Below are 19,628 nucleotides of genomic sequence, written 5' to 3' on the forward strand. Positions count from 1 at the left end.
AAACTTTAGCAAATATTTACTCAATGTATTAGTGCAGTAGGTATTTTATTAACTTTTGGGTAAAGAACTGCTAATTTTTAACTTCCCAATCAAAAACCTGATTGAATAAAAAGTTTAGTGTTCTTACTTGTTCTCAAAATCTCATAAAGCTGTGTTGAGTAATGCATCATATCTCTCTCCTTACTATACTGTAGAGACTAAATGCTTAGCATTCCTTACCATGTTTGTATTTATAATGCAGACTGGATACTTTGGTTTTCTTTTTTGTTTTTTTTTGCTTTACTAACTCAATAGTAAAAAACAAACCAAGATTCTTGTCAGGGTGTGATTCTGAATTAGTGAGGTTCTTTTCTAAATGCCTTGCTCCATTAATTGATCAAATGGGTGATTTCCCCATTTTCTTTGAGGTTTTCATGTTGTTATTTTAAGTTTTGGCTTTGTTATTTTTTTAAAAAAAGTTTCTTCTGTGAAAAGAATAGACTCCAGAGTCAGCAGTGGAATTTCAAAGGGACTACAAACCTGAGGTGTTGTGTTGGTTCTTTGGGTACCGGTTTTGTCACTAGGGAGAGGAAGGTATCTGTAGCTTTGTGAAAACTTTGTCTCTATCAAGATGGGTTATATGGGACACCCAAAACCAGCAATGACTCTTCACAAAATTGGTGTATTTTTTCCTTTGTTTGAAACACCCCGCTGCCTTTCTCTTTGGCCGATGATGATGTTGAACATATCCAGAATGTTCTGTCCTCTGAGCTGCAGAGGAAGTTAAATCAAATGTGCATGTCTGGGTACCAGTTCTTGGGATGCTCTAGAGCTATCTGAACTCAGGAAACATTTGTCTTTATCTTAGCTAAAAATGTAATTGCTTCTGCATGGCCTCTGCTACCAATATCCAGCGAGACCTGGCTTACCAGCTCCTTTTGTTTTTCTGTGACTGTAGGAATATGAATGAGAACAGAAGTTTGTGGGATTTGTGGAGACACAGACTGCTTTGTTTTGCTTAATTGAAATGAACTGGTCTCAGATTCTTTTTGGTTTTGCTCCCAGTGCATGGTACCAGCCTATAGGAATTAAAAACTTGCAGAGTATTAACTGTGTTAATTAATTGTGTGAGTTGTCTGACTGAGCTAACAGTTTGTCCTCAGCCTAGGTTGTGCATTTTTAATTGTTTTTATTTACTGTTATTTTCAAATCCTTTGTCAGTTTACTTATTCTGCTATTGATTTTACTATGTAAATAATGGAGTAACATGAATCAAACTACTTGTGTTTTCTGATCCAGAAAATAATCATTAAATGTAGGTTATTGAATATTTGACCAACAGTCATTTATCAGGTTGGCATATTAGTGAACTGTTGTGATATCTTCCCATGCCTTTTAAAATGTAGCTGGGTGGGTTTATTATTTTATCCTGTTTTCATGTCACACACTGTGCCCTAAGTATGGCCCTTGATCACTGTTTGAATACTGACTGGTCCTGTAAATGAACAGTTGCCATCCAACAGTCTGTGGGTTAGGTTTGTTCTCAGGTTCTTCCTCCTGTAGATATTCAGAATTGGCATTTTCCCTGATTTGTGGGCAACAAATGTTATAAGAAAAGCTCATTATGTGAAGTCACAGGTACGCAGGGACTTGGCAGAGTTGGTGGGAAGAGCATTGTGCCAGTTATAAAGGCTGGGGAAGTACATCCAGCATTAGTTGAGGTAACTACTATGAAGTGTGTTTTAGCAGAGGGCAGCAGGAACAATTGGGTGGTACAGTGGCTTATTTTAGTACACAAAGTCACTAGCTAATAGAAAATCTGAATCAGCTGGTCCCACCCTGCTGCTGATGGATGGCTGGAGATTAGGATCGCTGAATTTAGGGTGTCTATTCTTGGCACTGATACAGGAAAATTTCTTTCTCTGTTGAGCAAGGAAGCTTCCCCCTCCTCACCTTCCCTGGGGAGGCATAAAAATCATAATAATAATAATAATTAAAAAATACATGTTGCCTTCACAAGAAGTGAAGTTTTCCTCCAGAGAATTCTGCTTGGGGAAAATGAGCTTCATAGCTTCCTGAAAGGCTGGGAGGGAGGGAGGCAGGGGCACACAGTGTCTGCCTTCCTGGGTTCAGCATGGCTGGAAACACTCTCTGAACTGGGACGCAGTGGAATTCAACAGGACCCGTCTGTAGAACACTGCAGCTAATCTGATGAGGGCTCTCCCAAGCCCCCCACTTGCTGCTAGAATTAAAATAAATTCCCTGCAGTTTAACTACACGTTTACACAGGAGAGATCAGGCATTTACAGTTTGGCTCTTTGTTCATATTCTGATTAATTTCAGAGCACTGATGGAATAGTAAGAATTTTTTAATTCATTAAGTTTCAGCATCACAGGACTTCACTTTTGTGATCCTTGTGCACAACACCCTCCTGGTTGTTAAGGTTTATTTTTTTAATAAAAGAAGATCATTTATTTTCAAAGATTGGCTCTCCAAGAGCAGCTGACACTTCTGCTGTTTCACATAAAAATAACTGGATAAACACTTTTACAAAAGTAAAAAAACCCAAACAACCAACTTTTAAACTAGCAAATGGTCTTGAATTTGTACATTTTAGTAGAAAGTCACGCCTAAGTTTCCTGTTTTTTCCCATCTGTGGTGATAAATGGTCTAGAGAAATTAAAGCACCCTTGCACTTCTGCACTACTCACTGGTTTACTTTTATCTTGCCTCTTTAATGCTAAGACTTGTGAAGCACAAAAAGAGAATCAAAGCCTTGCTACTGTTGTTCACAGGGATCTTTGACTCTAGCTGCTTGCAGTGTATCCTTGAGTCTCTCTCTTCTAATCCTTGCTAATTTATCTGCTGATTTTATTTTTTTTTAATGTATTACTGTAATATCTGAGAAATTTGGCTTTAAAACATTTACCATCTGCCTTTTTGTTGAGTTTGAGGTGCTACATAGGTTAGGAAACTTGTTTCTAACCAGCATGGGGCATCTGGGGCTCTGTACCTATGCTGGGATTGCATCTTGGTTATGAAAAAGTTACACAATTCAAACTGGAGTTAGGATTTTATCTGATGTTTTTGAACTGGTGAAGAAGTGTGTGGATGTTTCTGTTTTGCATTAGACCAGATTTATTTTGGGGTTAGAGTAAGCCTTTAGGGGTTAGTTGTAAGGAAAATAAAAATCTGCGATTCTCTCAGAACTAAGAGGGCACTGGCAAAGGTTTATATTTGCTTAACTTGATGATTTAAGAATGATGTGAAATCCTAGTCCAGTTTTCTCTTTTCAAAGAGGAACTGAGACAGGAGGGTTCAGTGGGAGGAAGTTTCTGTCGAGCATCTTTATGGTGTAGTTGTGTGAAGGCAGGGACTGTTGCCCTCTGGACACTTTATTTTTGCAAACCCTTGGCTATGTGTGTTAAATAGGAGAAAGAGCTAGGCTGGCAGCAAGTGGCTTGTACTGATAAAAAGGTAAAAACAGGGCTGAGAGTGCTATTGTGAGCACCAGGGTCACTTTAAGGAGCGTGATGTGGGAATCTTGGTGGAAAAAAGGGCAAATGAGATGCTGTGAAGGAAGTTTATCCCTCTGAATTGACATCTGATGGTGGCTGTGAGTGAGGGCTTGGTGAATGGTGGCTGGTCAGCAGCCCGTGGAGTCTTGAGACAAGCAAGTTGTGAAGATAAACAGCAACTATTTGCTGTGGTCTTATGCTTCTGGAGATAGGCTACTCACCAGTCAGCTCTTTGCAGTTCTGTGGGCAGAGAGACTTATATTAAACCCAACACCACCTCTGAAACACCTTCCTCTCTGAATTTTAACTCTGCGCAGAATTGCAGTTTAATGCCAATTTGACTCCTGAAGCAGTTTCTCAGTTCCTGGGATAAATCCTTTATAACTTGTCATGTTATTTGCTCTTTGGCTTCCTTGAACATACAGGTTGACTACAGAGTTTCAGCTGAAAGGTGAACTGTAGAAGTGCATCATGTTTTCCTGCATGACTCAGATATTCTGCCTGTTTTGAAAGTGTGTGCACAAGCAGGATTTATTTTGGGATGGCTGCCACAGGGTCCTATTGTCAAGGATGCTCGTAAATCAGTAGCTCTGTAGCAGAAATGAAAGAAGGAAAACTCTGTTCTTTGCTTGCTTAGTGCAAGCTGCACCTTCTGCAACTTCAAGCCTGTGTAGTGAAAAATAAATGCATGTCTCAGCTGTGATTGTTTCCCATTTTAAGCATAACAGAATGTTTTCCTATGAGAATGGGACTTGTTCTTCCTAAAGATTCTTTCTGTGTTCCTCTGATTTTAAGAAGAATTACTTGTCTGTGTATTTCAAAGCTTTCTATGTATTTTTCTCATTATTTGCCTTGTTCTTGAGTTTTACTTATTTGATGGGAATCCCATTGCACTTGTTTCTTCAGCAGTTTCCTTTCATGAGTCACAGCAATGGGATGTCCCTTTTTTTTTTTTTTCATAGCCACTCTGTTACCAAGTTCTGTTGGTTGCTGGATAGTGAGGTTTTTATTGAAATCATTCTTGTGGGACTGAAGCCATCATGTAGCTAGGATGCTCAGTTTCTGGAGGATGGAAGAATCACAGCACAATAACATCTTACCAATTGGATATTGGTGTGATCTAAGTGTCCCTGAGGAGAAAAGTATTGTTGCAGCAGCAAGATGTGAAAGCAGGGTAAGTCATCAAGATTTTTATCAGAGCATCTCTTCTTAAGTGTGAATGGAAGAGAAATTCTTACCTTTCAGTATCTTGTAAGTGTTGTGTTTTTGGTTTTTTTCCCCTTCTTGTAATAGGGGATAACGAGCTGTATCAGAGCAAGTGCATTACCTGAGTGGTCAAATGGAAGGTCTTTGTCACCATCACTTAAACAGGTTTTTCTAGCCTTTGAGAAGGAGGATGAGATACCGTGGAGGTGGTTACTAGTAAGCAGCTGTAGGAAGTTGGAGAAAATAGTATTTAAATTTGTTGGTGACCAGCAATGACTCAACCTATCCTTTAGGGAGCTGGAAGCATTCCTGAGTAGAGGATCAAGTGTGAGCAGCACTGGTACTTTCTTCATGGAATCCTTTCCAGATGCCAGTAATACCAGAATTTGTTTCACAGCCCTGTGCCCATGCACTGGATAGAAAATACTTGCCAGAGAAATACTGTTCCTTGTTTTTTCTGTTGCATGGCTGCAGTGCTGTTAGGAATGAAGAGAGGGTAAAAATAAGTTACTTTTCCATCTAACCTATTTCTAGTTAAGGATGTTTTGCTGGCTTCCTAGGGCTAATGTTTCATATGCTGTTTTCTTATAGTGGCAGAGTAGTAGTTCCAGCAGGACAGCAAGTAAAACAGTGCATCAGCCAGGCAGTGGTGCTTTTGGGGTGACTGAGTGTGTGTGCAGGCTAATATGGGTACAAAGTAAGTAACAAGACCAAACAGTGCAGTGAGAGTGGATTGAGTGCTGCCTGCAGGCACAGGCAGTGACCTGGGCTGTCTGCAGAACCTCCTGTGACTAGCTGGGAGAAGGGCTGGATGTCCCTCCATCTACTTGTAAACATGCAGACGCCACAATTAATATTTTTCCTGCTTTGAAGTCTGACCATGAGTTTGTTTGGCTCTTCTTGGCTGCTGATGGCAGGCTCAATACAGTCATAATGCAGAGATGAAGGCAATCAGGTGAATAAAATACACAGCACATTCACTAGTTAAAATACACTGTAAAATAGGAATATAAAAGGTGCATTTCTTTATTGGCTTTTGTTTTGGTTTTTGAGTTAAAGGTTTTGAGAAGCTTAGTGAGGGAAAGGGGAAGAGGAAGGGGGAGGGCTTGTATGCTCCTTAAACAGAAATACCATTTTTCTTAGAGTACTGAGAAAAGAGTGGTCAGTGACTGACAACATATGGATTAACACAGTAGAATAAATTTGGCATAAAAGCATAGCAGCTAAGTCACAGAATCTGCTTGCTTGCTTGCTCATATGAAAAGATTGGTATTTTGTTCACTCACCAAGAAAAGAATGGCTTGCTCCACATGACTGGGTAGTAGAATTTTGCAAGGTTTGAGTAACACCTATGCTTATTATTTATATTATTAAATTTAAAATGCAGACATGCTTTTGGGTCTTACAAGTGTATGGACAGCTGGTCTTGATTTTTCTGAGGTTGTGTAAGAGTCACCTGTGGGGGAATCAGTTTGTCAGCAAGGCAACCAATACACCATTTTATTTATTGGATACCAAAATAAATTAAGAATGTTACTTGGGTTGCAAAATCAAGCACTTGAAAGTTAGGAAATACCAGATTTACAGTTGCATATGCAACATTAATTCTGTTCCCCTGTGCCTCTACCCTGTGTACTTAATAAGGCAAGGTCTCTGTGAAATTTTTTTGGATGTGGTCATGTAAAGACTATATCATGGGGCATATCAAAAAAGGACAGGAATAAGGTTGTATGGTCATCTGGCATTTCTTAAGTGCCCAGTTCTGCAACTGAAGTAACTTAGGTTTTATATAAATGTAATTTCCGAGGCACTTTTAAAGTAAAAAGTACAAGTAAAACTAAACCTATATATTGAACTGTAACCATCCCTCTACTGTACACCTTCACTAGCCTTTGAGTTACAAATATTCAGTGCTTTAGTACAGGCTTGTATTTTTTGATACCACAAACCTTGTTAATGAAATGGCAGAAGGGAACTGCAGTGCAGGAGAGATGATGAACTGTTGGGCTTTGAGCTGAGGATCCTCACACTGGAATTGGAGATCCTTAGGGGAGAGGACAGACTTGAGATGTTTGTATGTTCATGGGGGGCTCTCAGAAGGGGGTACACATCTGTGTCAAGAGTCAGCTCTTGCCTCTTCCTTGGCATCAGTTGGTTCAGACAGTTCTTTCCCTGTCCTCATAACTTCCAGTGAGGATTTTGTAAACATCTGTTCTTTGGTCCTCTCTGCTATTTGTGAGCAGTTTCCTTTAGAAACAAACTTACTGTTATATTTTGTATTGGACTTAACTGCAGAGTGTCACATCTATGCTCTCTTCAAAATGAAACTTGCCAGGTCTCACTGATACTTCCTTTTGGATGTTTAAGATCTCAGAACCTGAGGTCGCCACAGTTAAAACGTTAAAATAGTTGAAGAAAGTGCCTGAGTGTTCTAAGGACTTGAAGGTGCCACCCAAGTCCTTCTTGCTGCTCAGACCCAGGGAGTAGCCCTCTCCAGCTTAGTAATCCTTGTTGTGTCCTTCTTACAAGGCCAGGTCAAGACTTCTGCATCATCTGCTCTACAAAACAGCTCTTGTCTTGGTTGGTTCTTGCATAGTAAGCATTTCAGGTTTTCAGCCTCTGTAGCAGTTCAGCCAGGACTGGCTGCTCTGGGGATGGAGGTCCTGAGCAGTGCAGCATGTAGGAACAGTCTGCAGTCTCTGTCCCTCTGCTTTTATTACATAAAGGGAACACAGCATAGATTGGTATAAAGATCAATAAAATCATGACATCAACCTGTTTTTTTCTCACTTGGCAAAAAATGATAGTGTACTTAACTAGGCTGTGCCAGGAATTCAGTGCCTGTGGTTTTTTGGGTTTCAGCCCCTTTTTTAACTAGAGGTGAAGGAAACTTGCACTACAAAGGTGTATAAGGAAGTTACTGGCCTGTTTGTCCCTTGTATGTGGCTGGAGAGCACTAATTGGTGTGTGTAAAGCTTTTAAAATCTAAACCAGTGTGGTTATGTAGTTAATTCTCATTGTTCTGAGTCAACTCTAAAGGTTTGACTAATGTACTTGTTTTAACCAGGTTACAGTGGGGGCAAAATGCTCAGCAAAGGGAGTGGCATTTATGGCTCCTTGTTAGAAATTCTTAAATGCACTCATGCCCTTACTGAGGAAGAGAATGGCAGAGAAAGGAAGATGCTTCTTGGATACAAGAAGCACTGGCTGGGGAGAAATGGGAGAAATATTTGAAAAGCAAAGTTACTGGATATGCAGAGAGGTCTGCATGATGTCTTGCTCTGTTACAACAGCAGTAGTGAGACAAGAAGGAGATGAACTTTTCCTGTCCCTTCTTCCTGGATGGCTGCTCAAAGCAGAAGCTTAGTGTGTTCACTTGGAGAACGGTCAGAAGAAGCTCTTTAGAACACAACTGAAAACTTCTAGTGCCAGAAGGAATTGGAGAAATAAAAGCCTTTAATACTTTTATGCTGATGTAAGCTCTTGAGGAAATGACCTGGCTGACCAAATCTTTCCTTATACTAAGTTGTGCATCTAATTCTCAGTAACAAAAAAAAAGAACAGTTTTTGGAGAATCAAACTGCAAACCAAATAATCAGTAGAATCCTCTCGGTTCCTTCCTTCTCCTCACCCTTTTTGTGGCCTCATGTACCATCATTTTCTCAATGCTTGAAGCCACATTTTTAAAAAGGAGAACAGGAATTTGCAGCCTCCAAAATATTCTTATTTCTGACACAGAAAGGGACAGTGAATCTGTTTTCTAGAAACAAATGAGCTGCCACTGATCATGATGAAGATGTCTCAAGTGTACTTTAGATAAAGTACAAAAAAGTAATAAAAATACTTTGTATTTTCAGCAGTAGTCATAGGTTCTTTTTTGTTCTTCTTTTCCCTGCCTATTTTATGCTTTAGTTTCAATGGAGCATTTTTCAGTTTGCTAAGAATAAGCCTTAGGCCTGTTCTTGCATTTAAAAACAAAAACAACAACAAAAAAAAGAAATAAAATGTGCAATATAATTTTAGATTACATTAGAAAAAGTTGTTCTCTCTGTCTCTCTCGTATTTAATATTCAGTGCTTATACTTTGTCTCAAACCTCTTCTAACTTTCCATCTCCTTCTGGTACTGCTTTGTTTCTCCTGTGTTTCTGTTACAATCCCCCCTCTTTTTTTTTTCCCAGCAGATACGTGAAGACATTGAGTTATTTGCTCTAAAAATGTGTGGGATTTTTTGAGAGGGTGTTCAAATGACAGTAGTTTCTAAGTGACCTCAAAAATGAGCGGTTTAACAGGCTTGGACAGTATTGCTTGCTATTCCTTCTCAAAGGGAAATTGTGGAGTTATTTTTCCTTGGAATTTTGCTATGGTTTAAACTGAATGCCAACACATGTAACATGAGGTGTGGTTTTGCAAACAGTGCACGGTAACGTAAATACTACTTAGATGAGGCAAGTTGGTTGATTTTATTTTTTTTTCTGTGAACTTCTTGGTATTAGCAGAAGTGTTATGTGCCAGAGATGCACATAGTTCACCTATGGTTATAAAGTGATGTTTACTTTTCTCCTGCGAACAGAAAAGCCAAGTGGGATGGGATATTTCATAAACTCGGTGCTATTGTGTCCTCTGGTCTAAGCCATAAAACAAGAGTAACAGAGACGTTCCCTTTGAACTTGAAATCCCTTTCTAAGCTGCTGATCTAACCTAAGTGAGAGGGGGAGACTCCACCAGCCAGAAAACTTTCTCTTCTGGGTATTTCTTCCCCTCTCGCCCCTTTTCTTTTTTTAGAGTCCTTAAGTGAGTTTGATGCTGCACCTCTGCCCATAAATTTAAAAAAATATTATCCTAATGTAGGTCAGTGAACTGAAACGCCACTGTACACCGGGGGGGATTAGAGCCAGAGAGGCAGCTCTCCCACTCCCACTAGGTCCTATGACAATATAAACAAGAAATGCAAGGAGCCTTCAGCTTTTTCTTGCCCTAATCCTTTGTTTATGCAGCACTTAAACCGACTTTTGGGGTCGTCTCTGTCTGGCATTAAAGCCCTCAAGCTTTTTGAAGTTTCCCTGAAGTTAATAAAATTAGTCTGCCCTCATTGCTAGGCCCCTTGCTGCTGCTTCAGAGCAGCCTGCCTATCCCTTACTGTCTTTGCTTTTTAAGTTAATATTTTATAACCAAAAAAAAAAAAAAAAAAAAGAGAAAAGCAGGAAGGTCTCCCAAAAGGCTGCTCGACTAATAGGCAAAGTGATTGCCATTGTAGATGTTCTGAGAACTCAAAGGGGATTAGCTTAAAATCCAGCAATTGGAGTTAAATTGCTGGTAAAGTAATTGGAAGTGTTGAGTTTCAGTTGGAGAGAAAAACATGAGCTTCTGGGGCTTTTTACAAAGCAAGGCTAAAACAAAAAAAAAAAAAGATTTTATTTTTATAAAATGGTCTTAAAGTTGAGAAAATGAAGTTGGTCATAGCAATCATCTGTCCTTTACTCATTTATTTTACTGCATAGGCTGCTCAGTGATCTTAGTTCTTGTACATCAGACATTCTCTTATTGTTTAGTTGTGTTCAAGGATAAATTGGTAATAAACTAACTGGAGGGGACACTATGATATGTGGTACTTAGTGTAGGGGTCTGAGACTTCAGGTTGTAAAGGTTTTATTCCAAACAGCCACTGAAGTGAGTCACTTACCACCTAATACCTCAGCACTGCGAAAGCAGTTGTTCCTCTAATGGCCTATAGAGATGCCCAAGGAATAATGGTGATATGAATGGAACGTAGCAATCACCTAAAGGAGGGATTTTTTTAACAAGTTATCCATCAGAGTGAAAGGCACAATGCAGTTGGAGTCCTCAGTTACTTTCCTAAACTGCGTGTGCAAATACAAGACCCTAAAAAGCCCACTTATAAAAATGAGGGGGTTTAAAATAAAAAAAACAATTAACTGAGTATGGCATAACCGAAGTGGTGGTAGATCTTGTTGCTGTTCTAATCATCAACTGTAGGTCATAATAACTAGTTTTCTCAAAGGTATGTGGTGCCTGTAACACTTGTTTTCAGAAATGATTCTGAGTTTTTTTTTCTGACAGCCTTGCTGGGGGGGCTCTAAACTGAACCATTCTAGCCTAGTATGATTGCTCACCCTGTAATCTAGTTTTTAACCAAGTTAAAGACAACTTGGAAGAGCTCTTGTAAAAATAAAATGTCTCTAAAGTTGGCTTCCTCTGCTATTTGGGGAGAGAACTACAAAAATAATATCTGGAAGACCCTCACTGGAGTGTAGAAAACTGTCTGAACATGAGGGTGAGAAGTGTGTAGCCAGAGGTGGAGAAGAGAGATGTTCAGTTTTGAAATTCTTGTTTTAGGAAAAAAAGATTTATAGGAAGAAGTAATGTTTTTATGTCACCAGCTAATACAACTGCAAAAATGAAGGTTTTGAGAATGTAAATGCTGCTTTAGCTTCTTTTTCTGGTAGTCTTCTATTTCAGACCTGAAGAAAGGCAAGTGTGCCTGAAAGCTTATCTTCCCCCTGTACCACCTCCTATTATTTGCTGTAGTAAAAGACATTATTCATTATAAATTTAAGCCAGAGGTTGCCAAGCAGTGACACTACCATTAATGGTTCACAACCTATTTTGGAGCAGTGGTTGTTGGGCAGGGGGAGAGAGAGAGGACACACACACACAAAAATAGTGACTTTTGGGAAAAGATGAGGAGTGGATGTTCAGGCTGTGAATGTTGTTGAAACATAGGAATGGTTTTCCTCCCACTGAGCTGGGAGCAGGGCTGCCTGTACTGCTGTTGTTTCCTCATGACAGGAGGAGGAAGGGCTGTAGACACTTCTCCTGCATGTGGTCTGCACTGGGCTGAGGTCCTGCCAGTGGTCTCTAATATTGCACAGCCTTTTCTAAGCTGTTTATAGCTGAGCAAGTAAACCCCATTTAAAATAAAATACAAATTAAATTTCTGATCCTAGATTTACTGTAATACAAAGGCTGACATTAAAATATGTCACAAAATAATAAACAAGAATGCCAGGCTTATGAGTCTGTATATGAACTGCTCTCTATGGAAAAGGCTTCAGGAAAGCAGAGTGGCTCAATAAACCAGCAACACTTTGAGTCGTCATTTAAACTGAATAAAGGGAAGTATTCAAAATTGGTTATAATTCTTTACCATTCTAAATCACTTTGGTCTTTTGAAACCCTTATTTTTATCTAAAAATTGTTCCTAAGATATAGAGAAGAGCTGCAACTTTTGCAAGCAATAAAAATTTCTCAAAGATTTAAGTAATAGCTCCCTATTTCTTCTGATAAGTCAACGTTCTTGCCACAGCCATGAGGTAGAGTAACTCCAGGCGTGAGGTGGGATACAAGGATACTCACACCTACAGGATTAGGCTCACTTGGCTGCACCTTATACTTTGTAATGCCTAAAGGAGGGCTTTTTATCTCACCTTACCCACCAACCTTACTGCCTCTTGTTCCTGATAGCTTAATTAAGAATTCAACTTGGAAGGGTTCTTCCCACTGGGTTACAAACCTTGAAATTAAAATAATTTACAATGGTCATATGGCTTTGACTTTAACAAATCAATGTGTATGCGAAGGTGAATATTTAAAAGGGTCTATATAGAAACTCTGAGTAATTCTGTAATTTCTTTGTCACTTCACTCCAGAACTGCACTCCATTAGCTATACTTTCAGAGAATGTTTATGTAGGTGATAATGCACTTAGCTGTTGGATAAGTAATGCATAAACTTTTTGTGCACATAGGTACTTAAGACACTTTTTGTGGAAAGGTTTCAAAGAAGAAAAGAGACTTTAACTGATCTTTACAGCATGTTCTGATGCAGGTTTTCTTCTTATATTAGAAGAAAGGATGTGAAAGCTGAAATATAGTAATTCACATTGTCTATAGTTTTAGACACAAATCGCCTTAAACACAGTTTGAGTGAGTTGTCTAGGGCTCTGTTCATTTGGGGCTAAATGGTTTTCTAAGAGGCAGGTAGAAGTCATCAAACAATGTATTTCATGGATATGATTTTTCTTGTCACTTTGGACTGTAGGCTCATGAAGCCCTGTTTCTTTTGCAGGTGATGGACGATTACAGCGTGATTGGTCGGTCATTGTTCAAAAAGGAAACAAACATCCAGATTTTTGTGGGTCTAAAAGTCAAACTATCTACAGGAGAAGATGGAATAATAGATGGTGGTTTTGGACAAAGTGGCAAATTTAAAATCCGCATTCCAGGTAGGTGCTTATCAGCTAACTGGTCCTAACCATAGAATAGTTTGAGTTGGAAGTCACCTTTAAAGATGATCTAGTCCAGCCCCCCTGTAGTGAGCAGTGATGTCTTCAACTAGATCAGGTTGCTCAGAATCAAACCAATGTTTACAGGGATGGGGCATCTATGACCTCTCTGGGCAACCTGTTCCAGTGTTTTTACACTTACCATAAAAATGTCTTCCTTATACCTGGTCTAAATCTACCCTCCTTTAGTTATCTATGTCAAGTATAGAGGCTCTTGCCATATTAGAAGTCTGAATGTTACCAGTAGTGTCCTGAAGTTTTGGAATTGGTTCATACCCAATTGGACTGCTGGGGATTTGGTGGATTGTACCTCTTCTAATTAATGATGGTGGCTGTGACTTGCACTGTGAGACTGAATGACCTGAAGCCACATCTCCTGTGTCAACAAGCTCTGGTTTCAAAATGACTTCTGGGCAAGTGTAGTAACATCAAAATCGTGCTCTGTCCAGAAAAGTTTACGGAAATCTCTCCTCTCTAAATATACGTGAGATTTTTCACCAGAGCCTTTCTGAACAAATAAAGGGTAATAAACCTGCAATCATTTTTACCTGTAGCTGCTACTTAAATATAGTGTAATGGATGCAAGTTCCTTAAATTGGCTCTGTTGTGCATATTATTGCCTAACTTGCCTTCAAGCAAAAACTGCTTGATAAATGAGTTTTTGGCGATCTTAAGTTTTTTTTATTGCTTGTGTCTTCTGGTTTTATGATATTATATATTACTGTATTTTTCATCCTTGGTGAATTACAGCATAATTTATGCTGCCTTAGCTTAATGAACAGGGAATGATGGGTCCTAGAGTTTATAAGTGTCATTACTATTTGCTTTCTCCTTCTTTTAAGGTAGGAAAGTAGTTCTGAGCCTTTTCAAAAGGTGGTAATAGGTGCTGCATTTAACTCAGTTTATGGGATAAGATTTTAACAGTACTACAAGTACTTTGTATTTCTTTAGTGTCTTCAACCCATTTAATCTTCCACCTGCTTTTAGGGAGATGAGCAAGATTATTTCTGTTGTACAAGTGGAGAAAAGAAATGATGTTCTATGACAGCAATCAATCAGATAATAACTGATATGGAGAGTAAACTGAAGTTTCCTGCTTTCTTGCTGAAGATGGACTATTTTCCACTTAAGGCTTGATGCTAAGAATCAAAATTAGTGCACTTGCAAACTTCCTTTTTCTTCCTATCACAACACAAGAATTTCTGGCTAGACGAAAACTCTCCTTTATCCTAGTTATAATTGCAGTTTTGTCACCAAATGCCAAACTTTGCAAATAGGTCTGAGAGCCTAATTAGCAAGCACAGTGCATATTTAATGAAATAAACTGCACCAGATATGTATGTTTTGCATTTTCTATTACAGAAAAGCTTTTAAGTGTTCAACTGAGATAACTACCTTTAGGTCGGTGGTGAAATAATGTGTAAATTACCTTAATGCCAGAAAGGATTCAGCCTGAAAATCAATATGATATCTTGCTTAAAACCAGTGTCCTTAGTAGTTTTCTCTCCTGGAGGCAGAAATGTGATGAAAGAGAAGACAAACAGGAGTATGGCATTTATGTTGTGATTTCCCCATTTTGAATAGAGGAAATAGTTCTTAATGGGAAGGGGAGAAGCCCAGTAAGGGGTCTTTGTCAGTATTGTGGGTATAAGCAGAAACAATAATTGCAAACTAGCAACCACATTAAGAAAATCATACACAGATTTAGAAAATTGCTTTTTACTCTGTATATTCAGTTACTGGGAAGAAATTATACTTCTCACCAAGGTGTTACCTAATCTTGGTTATACTCTTCTGATATTTAACAACAAACCATTAAAAAGGACCCCTTATAGTTCTTTCAATTAGAAGAATATATAACTGAATACTAGAATTCAGCACCTCTCTAAGGTAAGCAAAATAATACGACTCAGTTTTCTTTAGTCTAGGTTAAATTAGGGTACTCCTGCTACCTGGAAAGAAGAGGCATTAAGTTAAATCAGCTCAAACTAAGAGTGTCAAAACAGTGTGGCCTGGCAGAGCAAAAACCCACAGAATTTGTGAGGGCTTGAAAACCTGTGTCTTTAAGAGTTGCAGAGATTTGTGTGTAGGGGGAGGGCTATTGCTGTGATGCTGTTTAAGTCAACTGCAGTTCACATTCCTTTGTTAGGTCAGTGTTGCTTTTTTAATGTCTGCATCCTGTTTGTGGGTTTTTAGATTTTATTTTTTTAATTAAATTTAACTGATCAGTCTTTTTCCCCCCCTATCCTTTCCCCCCCCCCATTCTTCAGACTTGTCTCCCCTTGTGTAGTCTCTCAGATTTTGTTTGTGAAGAGATCTCTGTAATTTTTTCTGAAGTTACTTCCCTGTGATTCCTTCACAAATGTACTGGGGAGCAGGAGGGAAGGAAACATGCAAGTTTGAAGACTGCCTTGCTTTGCCTCAGCCTGGGAGTCAGTCCTCTAGTATTTTAAAAACAGTCTCTAGCATTTAATAGCTTACTTGAGTAAGCTATTCCTCGTGGTAGTGGAGGGCTGCTTTTAGAAACAAAGCTATATAGCAGTAACAATTGGGTAAATGTATTAGAGACCTGTACACTGAGCACTTAAGGTAATAGCACACCATGGGATGTTGTAGGGTGTTAATGGCCCTGCTGGTGCCCACATAGCCGGTAAGTGTTGGGCTCCCTGAGTGTTGTCCCATAGTCACTTGGGAATGGCTTGAGTTTGCTTATAGATCACAGCCTGGGAACGTTGTCTTACATCATCTGTGGGCTGAAACTTGGCAGACCTCATGACTGAGAATGGCAGAACATGGATCTGTTTCTTATTCTGGCACTGCTTGTGTGCGGCAATAATTCAGATACTTCTCTCTGCTCTCCTGCTCTGTGAAATGGGGATAATTACTATCCATTCTGGAAAAAAAAAATAAATCTCCGATTTAGATTTTTTCCAGACTTGGACCATTAATATTTCTTGAAAAGCCTTAGTTATCTTTCTTTAGAGCACAGAAAACGCATCTAGAGTGCAGCATGCAATTGGAAGTTCTTTAGTTGCTGAAAGATGTCAGCAATTTGGAAGAAATTCAAGGAAGAGCAGCAAGAATGCTGGAGAGGCTGAAGAGATAGATTTATGAGGGAAAGAAGATGAAAAGAAATGTATGAAACTTGGCTAAATGGTGGCTAAGTGGGAGATATGAATATCTGCAAGTATTTGAAGAACATAATGGAGAAGAATCCCTTAGGGTGGTCCAGGGAGGTAGAAGGAGAAGCTAATAATGTGAAATAAAGCAAAGTGTAACTTGGCTATTGAGAGATGTTATTTAGCAGAGATTTCTTGCGCTGCCAGATCATCTTTGCAGAGGAAGATTATGTAGTTCCATTTTGAGAATACTTGTGTATTTTGTCTGGATGTTTGCTAGTGCCTGTGTCAGTGTAAAGCAGGCTGCAGGGTGGTGGAAAGGACAGTGTGCTTTTCATCTCATTACTGGTTTTGTGTTCAATGCTTTAATTGCTTTAATGACAAGGTATAACCTACTTTGTGGACTGTTTTCAGCAGCATCTACTATTCTGTAGGGCCAGGTTTTGGAGCCATTTGTGTTTTAACTGAAGAAAAAGTTTTGAGGTGTGTTAATCGACAAGATGACACTTACTTTCCAGACTGGTTGTATGATCAAATACATGGAAAGGGGGACATAATCTCTAAGCTCACAGGAGAGTTTTGTTGAGTTTAACAAGTTGCTTAAAAAACAAACAAGATCTGAAAGGCAATTTAAACTACAGTGCTTTGTAAGTTATGCTGGTGTGTGTATGAGGGGGCTACTGATGAAGTGCTTCTTGCTGAGGTGGGTGATATGTGGCATCTGTTTTAGTTGTACATGGGAACACTGCATTATGTAGTCAAGGTAAATGAGTGAAAAGTATTATTCACCCTTGGAATCAAGAACAAGTTCAGGAGGCAGGAACTGTATGTTTAAGTGTCTTGCTGTAAAGAAGACAAAAGCTAACAATGAATTTCTTTGGAAAATGCTTCTTTCAACATACGTTGCACCTAGGAATGTCATGCCAGTTGCTAAGAAATTCAGAGGAAAGTTCAGTTGATTGTTTAAATAACTTAGTGCTAATTGTAGATTTTGTTTAACTGTCTCTCACCCAAGAATTGACCCTGTAAAACTCTGCTTGGTTTGCAAAATCATAATTTGTTGATGTCTCATGACATCTTTTAAAAGATTGGCTCTAGATATGCACATTTCATTGGTTTTGGCATGTTGCATTTGTCTTGTGCTTAATTACTGTAAAATGTCATGGCTTTTTCAATCTAATTGGAGCATATGTGATATCTCTGGCATAGTTCACTTTCCTTTCTGTCTGTCTTTACTGCCTGGTTGCTAGTAAAGTGTTCACCCTTTCTGAGGCACTGTGGTGTGTTTGACTGCGATTCTTTTCTTCTCTTTGATTCAATGCACTAAAAAATTGCTACGGGTCAGATGAGTTAAAAGCTACCCTATTTCTTGGTGAGAAAGAAGCAGTGCATATCTAACACTCATAACAGCTGAACACATTTCTGAATTGAGCAAATTTAAATGTAATAAAAGGCACACGTTTCATAAGAAGAGATAAAAATTAGAATATTAGAATACGAGCTTTATTACTTTGCTGTTCTTTTTACCTGAATGGGATAAGGGTAGTTTTAAGTTCTTGCAGAAGGTGAAGACCAGACTTGTTTGTGACCTTGTCTTTTGTTGCCAGTAACTTTTTACCGTGCATTTAAGTGTTCCTGCGTATGAGAGGGCAAGTCTTGTTTTCACTGCTGGTCATGACAGAGGGGTTGAATGCACTGTAGAAGTCTGTTCTGAAGTACTAGCAGTGATGTTCTCCCTAGTTTGGGAGACACAATGCCTCTGGGATCCTGCAGTGTTGGTATAGGATGAAGTGGTAAGAATTAACCAATGTGCCTTTTTCTTGAGAATCTCTTGTATTCTTAGGTGTGAAATTAAGAGTAGAAATGCTGAATGTGTTTCCTCCTTAGTGTATTGTGGGGATGGGGGGTGTCTTTGTGGTCTGATGGTTTTATATTTTTCCACATACTTTTTTCATTGGATGGGATCCCACACTGGCTTGCAAAAATAGTTAATGGCGTAGTGGGAAAGCTTTGATGTAAATGCTGTGGGTGAACAGCACTATTCTGCATAATTGCAATTCTAGTTTAAAATGGTGGGGTTAAAAGTGGACTGTTAAAAACAGGCTGATTTGAATCCCACTTAGGCAAGGAAGTTGAATAGAGGTTGAATATTGTGAGGAGAAATTGGAGTTGTGCAAAGATGAAAAAAAACCAACAGAACAAAACAGGAAAATAACTTGTGTATCACATTGTTTTCTATAGCTTTTCTCTTGAGGGATTTTACTTGTCTTCATTTTTTAAATTTTTAAAAAAATATTATTCAAGGGGTGTCTTACTTTCTCCAGGTAGCTCTCAGCACAATGTAGCTGGCATTTGTGGAATATTAGTTACAGGGTTTTTTTGAACAACTGTAGGAGACAAGCTTTAAATAGTTGACTGTAGGTAAGTGTCATATTCCTCCCAACTCTGTCATTTGGAGGGCAGTCCTTACTGACATCAGCAGGGATGGGGCAGTCTAAACCTTTTCCTTGCACTGAGAATAATTAAATATCCTGTCACTGAGCAGCATACTTTTTTTGTGGGAGATCTTGACATTTGGAATTCTTTGCTTGTGTTGCATTAAAATAGGATAATCTTCTTCTCTTAGACCAAATGAAATTTACACACATTTAATGTCTGTGGTTGCCCAGCTTGGCTCCTCTTGTAATAAAAGGAAAGAAAAAGCAGTCTTGGCTGCAAGGGTCTGTTGGGTTGCCATCCCTGTCAGTATCAGGTGAGGCTCAGCAGGATTTCAGTCAAGAGGAAAAATAAAGGCCCAAGGGCAAAGAAATCTGTGTAGCTGTGTTTTATTTAAAAGCTGGAGATTAGCTCTTCTTGTTCTTTCACAGTCTCACTTCCCCTACCCTTTAAAACAAACAAAACCTAAAATCCTTAAGGGGTACTTCAAGCATAAATCTCCTCTCCTTTTTGTGGAAGTTGGCTAGTGTAGTATGGACAGAGGCTGGGAGAGGATTGTTGCCAGGGAAGCATCACTTCCCTGCATGATCCCCTCTTGAGCGGATTAAACTGTAGCAGTGTGAAAGTCCTGGTGACCACATAGGAACTAGGAGTTTGTCCTGCATTTATCCAAAAAGGCTGGCCTGAAGGAATGAAACCTACCTTTTTTAAGTGCTGACATCTTGTAAACCCGTATTGACCTTTGGAGCCAAATATCCAGATCTATCGACCTTAGGGTATTCTTTTTGTAGAATTAAAGCCAAGATTTGTGCACATTCCTTCTGAGTGAAAACAGAAGTCAAGGAAGTGTTAATTTATTAGCTGGCTGGCTGCCTCATGCATGTTGGTATCAGCAGATCCTGGTCTTGTCTGTAATGACAGAATTGCAGACTAAGTCTCTAAATTTAGCGTTGAAGGGTGATGTGTTGGTTGTAAGATTGGTTTTGGAGACAGCTGGTCATTGCACATTAAAGTAGATGGTGTGCCCATGGCAGGTCAATACTACTTGGATACCAAGTTGCCTTTG

General features: G+C 39.1%; 1 protein-coding gene across 1 annotated transcript in view; it reads left to right on the plus strand.

The window, feature by feature from the left end:
- EEFSEC (eukaryotic elongation factor, selenocysteine-tRNA-specific) overlaps positions 1-19,628 on the plus strand; it is an 88,937-nt gene that overhangs the window by 35,742 nt on the left and 33,567 nt on the right. The window contains exon 6 of the mRNA XM_010001602.1: positions 12,791-12,947. Within this exon, the coding sequence (XP_009999904.1) occupies positions 12,791-12,947 (157 nt within the window). The remainder of the gene's footprint in view (positions 1-12,790; positions 12,948-19,628) is intronic.

Source organism: Chaetura pelagica, unplaced genomic scaffold (assembly GCF_000747805.2).
Source record: "Chaetura pelagica isolate M959 unplaced genomic scaffold, ChaPel_1.0 scaffold1037, whole genome shotgun sequence".
NCBI lineage: Eukaryota > Metazoa > Chordata > Aves > Apodiformes > Apodidae > Chaetura > Chaetura pelagica.